The sequence below is a fragment of the Cinclus cinclus genome, chromosome 5 (genome assembly GCF_963662255.1).
Source record: "Cinclus cinclus chromosome 5, bCinCin1.1, whole genome shotgun sequence".
In the NCBI taxonomy this organism is placed as follows: domain Eukaryota; kingdom Metazoa; phylum Chordata; class Aves; order Passeriformes; family Cinclidae; genus Cinclus; species Cinclus cinclus.
The window spans coordinates 2,238,405-2,251,366 of record NC_085050.1 but is presented as its reverse complement, the minus strand read 5'-3'; the positions used below and the strand labels follow the sequence as shown (position 1 = coordinate 2,251,366).

The window sequence follows — 12,962 nt, the reverse complement described above, 5'->3', positions numbered from 1 at the left end:
CCCAACAATTCTGCTCCTGGAAAACATTTTGGGCTCCACAAATTGAAAAAAGCTGAAAAGCAGCAGCAGCAGCAATAATCCCCACGGACACGAGGCTGAAAGGAGCCAGCTCCAAGTTTTACAAGATGTTAATGTCATTGTGAAATCTAAATATTGCTTGGTAGTATTTGTTGGCCAGAATCTCCCCTGCCCTCCATGTACTCCATGTCCACAAGCTCCAGGGATTTTAGGAGCTCAGGGGCAGCTCAGTGCCCAACTCTTCACAGCACGTGCTGGAGCAGAATTACAGATATTTTCAGGTTAAAAAGAAGAGTATCTCGCAGGCACCATGCTAAAGCTGCTAAAAAACTTCATTATGCATCACTTCAAGGCTTGGTATCTTTTATTTTAATCAGAACATTAAATTCTCCTTTTTCTTTTCCATCCATATTGCTGCAGTAACTTTTGGAAAGAGCAACCAACGATTCGCCTGCTTCCCCTGTCACTTCTTAAGAGTTTAAAAACCCTCCACCCTCATATTCTGCCAAGTCAGTAGAACAATAATACACTCCCTGTCAAGGCTTAGCTTCACACAAAAATCTGGCACCATTTCAAGAATGATGGCCAGGTCCCAGAAATAGCAACTTTTATGAAAGTGAGCGTCTTGACACAAACAATCAAAGGAAGGTCAGTGTTAAAATAGCTTCATAAATATCAATATGATGTCCAAGAAAAGGCAGCTAAGGTAAGACTCTCTGGGCTGCTGTGTTTTCATCTCAATTGAATCACATACTTTTATTGTATTTTACTGGTTTCCTGTATTGTGTGATGAAATCACCCAGCACAATGCTGCAGGAGGCCACTGAACAAATGGGGAATACTGTACCTGAACAAAAGGGAAACTAAAGGAAACTGATTTTTTTTTTCCAGTGTTTAGGAAACAGTAACCAACACAAATAATCTCCTTTCCACCCTGAAGAAGTGATGGTTAACCCAGTGTCTCTGCCTTGAGGTGGACAGAGCTGAATTGCCATCATTAACCTCTCAATTCCCACTGAGCTTGAACACTGCTCTGGTGAGCAGGTCAGAGATTCAAAGATATTTTTAATAAAAGGCAGCATTTCACCCTCCTAAAAACCCTATGACTTCACCACACCTCAAACTCTATCTATCCATTCAAACTGTGACATGTTCGATGAATGTCATGCTCTGTAATTCTTCTTTTAATAAAAAGCAGTTTTCACACTATTAACACCACACTGCTAACACCAATACAAAATGTTCTCCTCCTTACTCACTCATTTCAGCTAATCAGCACCAAAACTGCAGAGATTTGCTTCAGTTATTACAGCTGTACAGACACTTAAAACTGAAGCTGAAATCTAAGCTTTGTACCAGGACCCAACAGGATCATTGTTAAAAGCTGATGTAAACTTCACAACAATAAGAGGAGGCAAAATACTCACCCCATCATAGAGAGAAATGGAACTCATGTGGTTCTTGGAAATGGAAATGCTGCCGTGGTGGGGATCACAGAACAGAATTCCATCAGAAAAGAAATACAATTTGCCTAGAATTTGAAGGAAAAAGAATTGTATGAGGTATAAATCAACATTCTGGCTTCTCATGATGACAAGTCTCTTCTTCCTGAGGAAGAAATCTCTGTTCCTGCAGGATTTTGGTGTATTTAACAAGAAGTAAATTTTGATTTGGGATAATATTTGGTGAGCACAGCCATTCAGTCTTTACTGGATCTTGTTACCAAGGGCAGGAACCCTGAATACAACTGCATCTGAGTTCATCTGACCCCACAGAATCACTTATCATAAATATTCTGAGGCACTTTTTAAAAATTAAAAGCAAAATAAGTCCATCCTGTCCAATTTTAAACTTCCAGAAATACAAAATTGACAATGCAAGTAAAGTTCAAACAACTGAAAATTTAAACATTTAAACAGTGTTAAAATGTTTAAGTGGAAAAATCTAAACACTAAGCTTATTTTAAACTTGAAAAAGTTATCTTAAAATGCACCTTTCCAATTAAAATATAACTGAATTAATTAAATTTTTGGAGCAGCCTGAGCTAGTGGAAGGTGCCCCTGCTCATGGCAAGGGGTTGGAACTAAATGTTCCTTAAGGTCTTTTCCAATCCAAACTATTCCATGAATTTTATGCACCTTTTGCATCTCATAATGCCAGATTACAGGGCTGCAACCTCAGCAGAACCCAGATTTGAGCACAACAAAATGGGGAACAAAATCAGCTTCATTGTCACTTGACACCTAAAAAAAAAAAAAATCTCACACTCCTTGCAGTGTTTCATAATGGTCTTTATAGCACCTACTTGTAACTCTCCAGCTCAAGAGTTAGTAAAATACTGAAGTTCACAGACCTCCAAAAAAAAAAAAAAGAAAAAAAGAAAAAGTAAATTGCTCCTTTGGGGCACAAAGAGCCAGTTTTAACAAAGCCCCCAAAAAATAAAAAAAAAAATCCAGCATTCTCCAATTATTTACTGAGCGAACAAGTGCCTACAGCACTGCATTGCAAAATAGCAAAATATCACACTCTGCATTAACCTCTTCCCTTTGAAATCTGATCAATTAGAACAAAAAGCAGCTTCCCTTATGTGAGGCTTGCTGTTTAATTGCCTTGCAAATTATTATTTATCCTTGACACTCCAGGGCAAAGACAAGAAAGCTGGAGGTTCTCCCCTAAAGACTGTCAGCACCAAGCACTTAATGTCATATTCACCACCTTCTGCACATCAGCACTGTGATAGCAACACCTCCTCTGCATAAAATAGATACACAGAATATAAAACATTATGCCTTTAAAAGCATCTATTAATTCAAGGCATGAGGAGGGAGGGAAATCTTAACAGTTCTATCAAACTGTCTTCTGTCTTATTCCTGGAATATTCACATTATTTAAATTCCTGAAGGAAAAGACACCAAAAGAGGAGGAATAATCCAAGACTGCTGCCAAGGATCTTGTGTCAGGGATCTGAGAAGGAGAAAAATCAGGCATTTTTCTGTATCACACTGAGCACCTGTGCTGCCAAACTCTGAATTCCTGAGAGAAAATACCAATGGCAGAAAACTGGAACACAGCTCCAGGAAGAGGCTTTGAGAGGAATATTTGCCTTCTCCCCCTGAGCTGGGAGCCCACAGCACTGCTGCAATGGCCAATCTCTCCAACCTCATGTTTATAAGAGACAGAAAAAGGCAGAAAACATCTGGCACCTCATCTGGTAAGGACAGGAAGAGCCAGTGTGTGTGCATGTTGTGAATGTGAATTACAGGGAAAAGGCACCTGCCACCTCCCAGGTCTGCAAAGCTTCAGTGTCCAAAGCTCAGCAGGAATTCTCCTTCCAGGAGCAGGACTTGCAGGTAGACATTGAGGACAAAAGAACCACACATGGAATTCAATTCAAGAGAACTTGTAAAGGCAAATTGAAAGCTTAAGGTGATGGCACAGTTTGGCTCACCAGAGTGTGAATCCCAGAACTTCACTCTCATGTTTAAAAACAAAACAAAAACCATCAAAACAAGGAAAAAACAAACAAACAAAAAAAAAAACAAAAAACAACTACATCTCACCTTCTGTAGGCATGGCCTGTGGATTGCTGGAACAGATATAAACTCCATCATCCCCAGTGAGTAAAGTGCCCAAGAAAGATTTGTCTTCCTGAACAGGAAAAAACAAACAGCAACATCACAGACTGCATCAAGGACCAATCCAGGCAGGAACATTTTCTCCTGCTTTTGCTCCAAGAACAACTATTTTCATTTCAAACAGCATCTGTCAAGAACTTTAGAAGAGTTTTATCCTGCATAGATACAGAATGATCAGAGAAAGAGAGCAAGGCAAGAATAATTTTTAAATAATTTTTAAAAGCCTTCCCCCCATTTTGGTTTTGCCAGCAGCTATGAAGTTACAAGTTATTGTCACAACCACAAGACTGAGCTTTTTGTTTTTAGTTTGTCAAGCTACAGAGCTAAAAGTATATTACATGAAAATAAATCTATTTATAATGAACATTCCTGGGAACCACAAATTACACCACAAATGTGAAACTCATGTGATTTAAGATGTTTCCAGATTCCAAACTCTTTTTTATTTCCTAGTGCTTAGAGGGTTTTCCTTTAGGCATTAGCATGCTAATTAAGTTAAAAGAAAGTTGCATCAGGTCTTAGGAACTTTTGGAAACACATGAGCTCCATGAGTAACGTTTAGTGAGACTTCCATGAAATCACAGTTTTATTAGGACTCTTTTTGGTCTTGGGTTGTGTGATTCTTTGAAATAAAGAAACCCTCAAACTTTTACACAAAATTCATTATTTGGCATGTCAAAGTTTGAAAAAGGGCAGAACAGGCAAGTCTTGAAGAGAAGTAGCACACATAATAAAAACAGAGTTTGGTAGTAGCTCAAGTTTTTCAAATACTGTTCATCAAAGTCTAACTTCTTTAGTTTAACAAAAATATTTAATTTTACCTTCAGTACTTGCTGTGCCTTTTCAGACAGTTTCACATCACTGTCTTCAACCTGCAGCCAGAAACAGCTTCCATTTGAATTGTGATTTATATAAATAAAACAAATCTAACATTAAATAATAAGCATTAAAGAAGCTCTGAGGCCAATGAGAACCTCGGGTACCACAGAGAGAAAAAGCCCTGAGCCCAGAGTGTTTCAAAAACAATTTTGTGCTCTTAACACTGTGTTACCATGGGACCAAAATAATTTCTTGCACCACATTCTCCCCCATTAAATTGTTTTACAGACTAAAATAATACTATATAAATAGAAATCATGCAGGTTTATTTTTTATTACTGTTCAAGCATACATTGCTCAAGGGCAAAGCCCAGCTTTGTCATATTTTTTGGAATTCTCTCTCTAACACAGTGTAGTGCATTAAAGGTCTTGAATCAAGACTATGCTTTCTTTTGGGGTGATCTAAAATGCCTCACAATAAACAGAATTTCTAAAAGTAAAACGGTGCACTTCAAAAACCTTTAAGCTAAAAACCTGACGAGGTGAAAACGAAACAAATTCAAACTCAGTGCTAACTGTCCAAGTCTAAAAAAAAAAAATTCAGGGTACATTAACATTACAGCACTCTGTTTCAATGCTCAAGTTCCATTTTTCTCTCAGACATCCACACTCCCAGACCAAGTTCTGCTCTGTGGATGAGCTGAGCTGAGGTTGGGTGCTCTCACTCACCAGCCAGGAAGCAAATCTGGGGATGGCTGCGGTCAGGATAACGTGCCTGGAATCTGGATGGATGCTGCCATCTGCAGGGAAACCACGGCAAATAAAGCAGGGCAAGCAGGGAATTGTTAAGGTTGGAAAAGACCTCCTAGGTCACCAAATCAAACCTCTGACCTGGTATCACCATGGCCACCGAACTAATACCACCCATCGACTCCAGAATGCCCTTTGAAGAATTGAAATTTCTTTAGTAAATAAGAAAATTTTATTATCTGAAGGATTTCTGAGTGTTCAAAGGAAGCTTTCACAGCAGATTAACTCCCAGTCCTCCTGTGTTCTCACATACACAGAGCTGCTACAGAGTTACAAAAAAAATCCTGATTTATTTCTGATCTTTCCATGGTTTCTTCCTTCTCTCTCAGCGTTCCAAACCCATCAGGGTAAGAGCAAAAACATCCACTGGAATTCCTGTGGCTTTCCCATCACAGCAAAGCCAACAGAAGGACAAGAGTGGTGTTAGAATTTAAACCACTCACCTTTTTCTTTGACCTGGATCTGTGATGTCAGGAAGGACTCTGAAAACACAACAGATCCCAAGCATCCTCTTCCTGTGAGCAGGTCTGGAATGTCAAACACTGTCATGGATGCCTGCAGCAATCCAGCAGTTGGAGGGAAGGGAAAGGAAGAGAAAGCAGAACTTTAAAATACTTTAATTGAAACTGCAAAAATCTGTATTTGTCAAAAATCCTAAACCACTATTTCTATATTGTGGTTAAAGCCTGAGATCATAAATCTGTGTTAATGTTTTATTCTGAATTTTGATTTCTTGTTAAACCCGTTCCAGCATCAGAAATCCCTCTCATCTCTGCCCTCACACTTGTATGCACATAAAAATCTTAGCATGCCCCAGAAAAAACAGACACTTGAGCTCTATTTTCTGATTAAATAAATAAATATTATTCTTTCTTACCGTTTTGATCAAACTCAGGCTGTCCTCGTTATCTAATGGAGTAATTCTACAACAACAATCAGAATTAAATATTTAAATATTAGATCATCTTTCTGTGACTCCACATCAGCCAAAAAAGCCGTTTTATTTTAAAATAAACTCTTATTTGTACAGGTCATTTCAGTCAATTAGTGTAGAGATTAAATAAGCACAAGTTTGTGATATCAACTAAGTTAAAAGCATTTTTTAAAGGAAACTCAATGAGCTCATGCTGCTTCTACTCATTAACAGTTAATAAAATTAGTCTGCCCAACTGCTTTCTATTCCCTTTAATGTTTTTAAGATTCCACAGATATGAAATCACTGAACTACCTCATACACAAAAGCATTCAGCACATCTTGTATGAAATAATCAAACACAACGTTTTTTGCAGGAGTTCCAAGAGGAGAAAAATTCATTTATTAATGCATGAAAAGCACTGATTAATAACAAGAAGCTGTAAGACAGTGATACAAACCTGCCATGGTTGTTCACAGCCTGAATGTGAAAAGCAATTTTGGAGCTGTAGAACAGAAAATTGTACAGGTGAAACATGTGGTTTATACTTTTAAATGGAAAAAAAGAAGCAGAAGCAAAAGAAGTGATTAAGAAAACTGGAAAATTGAATAATTATATTGATTATTAAAGGCTGAATGCATTACAAAGTCTTGAGATCTGGTAGTCAGGCAAGTTGAGTTTAAAATTAATATTTTTCAGTTTATAATTTATTTTTTTTCCCCCAAAAAAGCCAATCCAGTGAGAGCAATGAATAACTCTGGAAACACACACCGTAAAGCAGATTTCAGCTGGGCTAAACCAAGGCTGTCTAACACAGACAGCAGCACCTGCTCTGCCACCTCCTTTGCCTGAAAAAAGAAAGGAAATAAAGAATAAAATATCCTTTCCCATCCTTTCAAATCCCAGGAACACCCATAAGATCAACAAGAGACACTAAACATCAACACACTGATGCACCAGGCTAAAATTTGTTCTTTCACAGATCTCATTTTCCTCACTATGACGTCAGGAAAATTCATGAAAAGATGGAAAACCAACTGGGGATGGGTAAAATCAGACACAGTCTGAAATCTCTCTTATTTATTATTTTTAACAGAATTCAGAGCTTGGTTGGAGGCCAGGAATATGAACCTTGTGCTACTCCACAGAGCGAAACATCAGAATTAGAATTATTTTGCTTTTCATTTTGGTTTGCACGTAAATCTCATACTGCAAGCAATCCAAATCAACAATTACAGAGAGAGAACAATTACAGGGGGCTTCATTTACCTTGGATTCAGTGGAAGTTTTAGCATAGCACTCAATGCCAGCAAGCACAGCCTCTACAACAGCAGAATATATTTGCGACAACAGCGTACTGAAGAGAAATACAAACACAACATTTACTGCACAGGTAGAGTTTTCCTCCTCCTCTCTTTAAAGGATTTTTTCCTCTCATTGCACAACTCCCTCAGCAGGGAAGGAGTCCTTATTGAAAGAAGTGGAGAAGTGTTTTTATAGTAAAGCTTTCTCTTTAAGAAAATTAAATTAGAGCAAGGAAATTGCTGAAATTACAGGATATTCTGGGGAAGTTAACTCTTGACATAAATGTGTCTGGTGGTTTTTGTTAGTCAGGAATAAAAAAAAAATGTGTTTTACTGATGACTTTTGCTGCACTTAGGTTTAAGAATCACAGCCTAAATGCAGGGCCTGGAGTGATAGAGGGAATGGCTTCACATTGACGGGGGTGGGAGGGAGGGATAGATGGGATTTTGGGAGGGAATTGTTCCTGGAAGGGAATTCCCAGAGAATCTGTGGCTGCTCCATCCCTGGAAGTGTCCAGGGCCAGGCTGGACGGGGCTTGGAGCAGCCTGGAATGGTGGAAGGTGTCCCTGCTGTCCCTCCCTCTCCTGGCAGGAGATTGGAATGAGATGATCTTGAAATATCTCTTCCAACCCAAACCATTCCACAGTTCCATGGAATCTCCATCCCAGCTTAGTCCAATTCCCTTCTTAAAAGGGGACTGAAAAAATTGTACAGAAATAAAGCACAGTCAGGTGAAGCCAGGAGTGTCTTTCAGTTATTGACACATTTACAACTCCAGAACCACTGGCAAAAACCCACGTGTGCTCAACCAAGGAACGTCAGCCTCTGTTTTCTTGCTAAATTACAACAAAAAGATGAGCAGATCAAATAAATTAGTCCCTACATTTTAAGTTTTCTCATTATTCCACTGCCAATATTGAGGGAGGGAAGAGGGGGAAGGAAAGAGAAGGATACAGCATTTAAAGCCAAATGCAAAGCACTCCTCAAGGATGGGGAAAAAAGCATCCAAAGGTCCCAAACATGGAGGAACCCCAAAATGCACCAAAGCTTGTCCTTGATCATCCCCAACAGCAGCAAATCATTATAAAATTCAGCTTTCTCACTATTTTTTCAAATTTCTGGATTGTAATTTCCTGTGCTTTCATGTGCACCTAGCATGTTTCCTCTGCACCCAGCAAAGCAATGCAATTACTTTATATCATAATTCTTCCAGACTTGATAACCATTCCTATTTTCCCTCAAATTCACATATATATTTGCAAGAAAACACCTCAGTAGGTGTCCTTTATCTTATTCTTCTTCCCATTTTAATATTTTAAAGCTAGCAGTGGGGGAAAAAAAAAAAGAAAACAAGACAGGATTTCTGCTGTCTTCCTTTTGAAGCATTTTCTTAAAATAAAAATAAAACCACAAAACTTATCCCAGTTTATCCTTCAATTTCCACAGTTGGTTTATGCACTCCAGGCAATCAGTACAGCCAAACTTGGAATGAATAGGGTTCATATGATATTTATTACTTCACTTTCCATAAAATATTGACAACTGTAAGAAGCAGTTACAGGACCTTACTGCAAATCAAATCAAAAATAATGAGTTCAGGATTTTTTTAAGAAAGCCAATTATGGTATTATTGTTGAAATTGGATTATTTGAACCAATACAGAGATGCTTTCAAGAATTGTTTTTTTAATTACTGCCTTTATCAACCCCTGCTTTGTTTAGAGCTGCTCTATTCATCTTGATTAAAATGTATTTAGTACAAAGGATTTTTGAAGGAGGACAAAAATGTTTGAGTAGAATGTAGATGCAAGAAAAAATACCTGTTGGGGTTCAGTTTTCTCTAAAAAAAAAAAAAAAAAAAAAAAGAGGAAAATCTGCTGCTCAGTGCAGTAACTCCATTTTTATGTCTCAAAATTACCAAGAGTCAACAGTATTTAGTGTGACAGTACTGACCCATCTTTAATATCTGTAATATCTTGTTACCAGGTCATGCAGCTCTGCAGAAGCAAAAACAGGCTCCTAAAATGATCCCAACTAACAAGGAGGACAAAATCCCTAAGCAAAGGTCTGGTTTATCAAGAGAGAGAGCAGGACCAAAGCAGATTATCTACTGAGTTCTCCAAGCTGGACAGGGATCTACAACATGCAGAGGAAGTGGACATCAACATGAATAAACAAAGTGTGGTTTTGAGAAGGTTAAAAAGTGCAGAAGCTTTGCAGCTTCCCAACTTTTGGGAAAAAAACAACTTTGATCTAACTTTAACACAGTGAATTTCTTCACAGGTTTTGGGTGTTCCCCGTTGGCATTTTCACTAAGCATCAGAAATCTTACACAAATGAAACTGGTCAAAAAATTACTTTTTTCTTCTATCTGTGCAAGATGCTACAGTGTGAGAGATGTTTTCTCCTTGGTTTACAAGAAATATCTTCTTAAATTATTCAAGTAACTGTTAAGATTATTTTTTTACTACAATTTGAGCAAAATTTATTAATATTTCCTTTCCTACTCTGCTGCTGTCACACTTAACAAGTCCCCAAGTACCCACTGAAACTCCCCACAAGCATTTTGCCTTTGAAACCCTGTCCCATGCACATTATTCTGAATAAAAATGTCTCTGCAAATGCCAACAGCCACTAAAAGCAGGTTTCACCTACTGCCACAAGGTACAAAGAGAGAAGAGTTAAAGAAGATAAAAAATTGGCAGCTTACACTTGCTCAGCTGGCTTGTGCATCTCATTGTCATTTCCTGTATTAAAAAAAGAAAAAAAAAAAAGGGTTTGGTTGAAGCACTCTGAGAACATTCCTGCTGCACATCTTACATGGAATTTATCCAGTATTTTATGCCACAGGCTGTGATTCCAATCCTCCAACCATCCTCTCTTCAGCTTTTCTTAGCCCAATATAGTTCCAACTCTAAAACCTGACTTTATCCATGGACTCTTCCAGACATTTAAAATACGTAAGAAAATGGTTTTTAAAAATTTTATGTGGTTTTTTTTTTTATTTGGGAATACAGCTACTGTAACTCATTACAGAGGATAAAACATAGAAGTGAAAGAATTTTTTTCATCCTTCTAAAAATCCTCAGTTACCTGACAACTACCAGTTTTAACTGCTGTATTTTGGAGTTTGTTTTTTAATAAATCCATATGGAACATGGACTTAAATATTCGTTCAATACTTTAAAAAGGGTCTGTACACTTGACAACTGACAGATTTTACCCACAAAATCTGCTGTGATTTCATGCACTGGCTACAGAATTTATCACTCTGTGGCCTGATGCTTACAAAGAAAGCAAAGCTTTTAATTGCTGCAAATTTTCATGGAATCAGAGGTAATAAACCTTGGTGTATTTAATGCACTTACCCAGGAAAGGAACGTGAGTAGCTCCAAAAAAATAGGTCCTTGAACAAGCCAGAGGTCCCTTTGGAGATACACACTGCACTACCTAGCAGTCAGTATTAATGAGATACAAAAGACATCAGTAAAAGAAATTGGTGCACTAATTAACAATTAACTACGTTCCCCTTAAGTCTTCTAAGCACTGCCAGACTACAGAAGTTTACAACACAGACAGAACCAGATTGTGAAAAAGCAACTTACGTTTTCAAAGGTCTATTTCACTTTTGACTTGACCTGAATGGTTGAAAGACTTTGGAAAGGAGATGAGCTCTGACTTGTGCTTTCAATTTCCTATGTCAACTGCTCTTTTCATGAAGAGGAAAGTGTGTCAGGGTCCCATAACTATGCTGGCACTTGGTCTTAGTTACTATTTTCATGACACCCTATTAAAACAGTATCACCTGTACCTGTAAATAAACCACCTTTTTCAGAACAGCATCAGAATCTGAGGACAACAGATGGAGCAAGTACATCAGAATAACACGGTACTTGCATTTTCAAAGGGACTAATTGTAAACGAGGGAAAGAAAGACAAAATTGAAAATGTTTTTACAGAAATAACGTTAGAGCAGCAAATGGAGGATGAGATTTCACCCAGATGCAAAACCACAATTTTTCTCAAGCTCTGGACACGTGATTTGTGCCCAGAAGCCTCACATCCATCCATCCCTGAGACAGCTGCACATGAAACGTGGACAAGCTCATGAACTCATGGCCTCACTCAAGCACTGCCTGCTCTCAGCCACATCCACCTGCTCAGGGCTCACACCACTCCCAGAGCCCCTGGAGGCAGCAGGGAACTCTCTCCACACTCTACCTCTCTCCTCCTTCGCTGCCAGTTGCCTTCTGGAGCCACCCAGGTCCTCCAGCCAGGGGATCCCAACTCCCTGGGGTCACCTGCCCAGGCACGGCCCCCGAGCCACGGAGCTCAGCAAATGTTTAAAAACCCAGCTTGTACTTGGAAATGGAAACAGGTTAAATCTTTGCAACTTCATCACAACAGTCCTGGAACTGGGAAAGGCTTTTCAAGAGTTTCATCAATGGTTTTTGAAGCGCACACGCTGGAATTTGGATGCGTGGCAGCGGCCCAGTTTATTCGCAATGGTATTATCAAAAGAAAACAAACAAAAAAAAAACCCCAAAAAAAAGTGGATTTTTGTTTCTTTTTTAAGAAATGGCTAAATAAACGTGATTAGAATAGAATTTGTGTGGCACAGAAGTTTCTCACTTTGTGGCCAGGACATACATACCCTCAAAAACAGCATTTCCTTCTCCCCCACCCACTTATAGCAAAAGTTGTCTTTTTCCACAGAATAAATGATTTTAACTCCTTCAGCAGTTCCTGTTTAAGAATCCACTATGGTTTAACTTGCAAAGAGCAAGAAAAAAATCAAATTTGTTCCTTAAACTGATGGATTGCTATGGTGCCTTACGTTAAGAAGAATTAAGTATTTAACTCATGAAAAAAAAAAAGAAAACCAAGAAAAAGACAATATACAACACTTCAAAATCTCAGATAACTTCTCCAAACCCTTACCATATGCTTAGCAGTGCTTCCACCAAGGCCAGTGTTTCGGACCAGATGTCCTTCAGATGGAAAATTGAAGTTGCCAGAGTTCAAGTTGTCCTTTGTGGAGTGGCTGCCAAACAGGACAAAGGGCTGCCGGCTCGGGCTGAGGAGGAGAGAGGGAATCACCACCAAAATACTTGCAGGAAGTTTATAACCAACAAATGAAATCCAAGCTTTCAAGTGTGATGGACCAATTGCTTGAATTTCTCACTGTAAGTAAAGAAATTACTAAAACTGCACAAAGCTTCACAGTGAAAGGAGCTAAATTTCTAAAGAAAAAAATCTACTTGCCTTTAAAAAGATGATAATTTCTTTCAGATACTATAAACTCATCTCAAGGCTGTTCCCAAATGCTCTTAGGAGATTCTTTTATCTTAAACTGCTTTAAAAAGCAGCTTAGTTTAAAATTTACCATCTTGAAAAACCCTGAAATGTCCATGTTGGAAACAAACAGAACTATTTTGGGTTGAGTTCTGGCTTTGGGCCCA

The 12,962-nt window shown here is 38.4% G+C and overlaps 1 protein-coding gene across 1 annotated transcript in view; it reads right to left on the bottom strand.

Moving 5' to 3' along the window:
• The window catches only part of DNAAF9 (dynein axonemal assembly factor 9), a 61,119-nt gene that overhangs the window by 21,946 nt on the left and 26,211 nt on the right, over positions 1 to 12,962 (bottom strand). Inside the window, exons 10-21 of the mRNA XM_062493947.1 lie at positions 12,442 to 12,577; positions 10,869 to 10,950; positions 10,211 to 10,247; positions 7,466 to 7,553; positions 6,968 to 7,044; positions 6,657 to 6,701; positions 6,160 to 6,205; positions 5,726 to 5,837; positions 5,202 to 5,272; positions 4,475 to 4,525; positions 3,579 to 3,666; positions 1,446 to 1,549 (exon numbers count right to left, since the gene is read on the bottom strand). Of these exons, the coding sequence (XP_062349931.1) occupies positions 1,446 to 1,549; positions 3,579 to 3,666; positions 4,475 to 4,525; positions 5,202 to 5,272; positions 5,726 to 5,837; positions 6,160 to 6,205; positions 6,657 to 6,701; positions 6,968 to 7,044; positions 7,466 to 7,553; positions 10,211 to 10,247; positions 10,869 to 10,950; positions 12,442 to 12,577 (937 nt within the window). The remainder of the gene's footprint in view (positions 1 to 1,445; positions 1,550 to 3,578; positions 3,667 to 4,474; positions 4,526 to 5,201; positions 5,273 to 5,725; positions 5,838 to 6,159; positions 6,206 to 6,656; positions 6,702 to 6,967; positions 7,045 to 7,465; positions 7,554 to 10,210; positions 10,248 to 10,868; positions 10,951 to 12,441; positions 12,578 to 12,962) is intronic.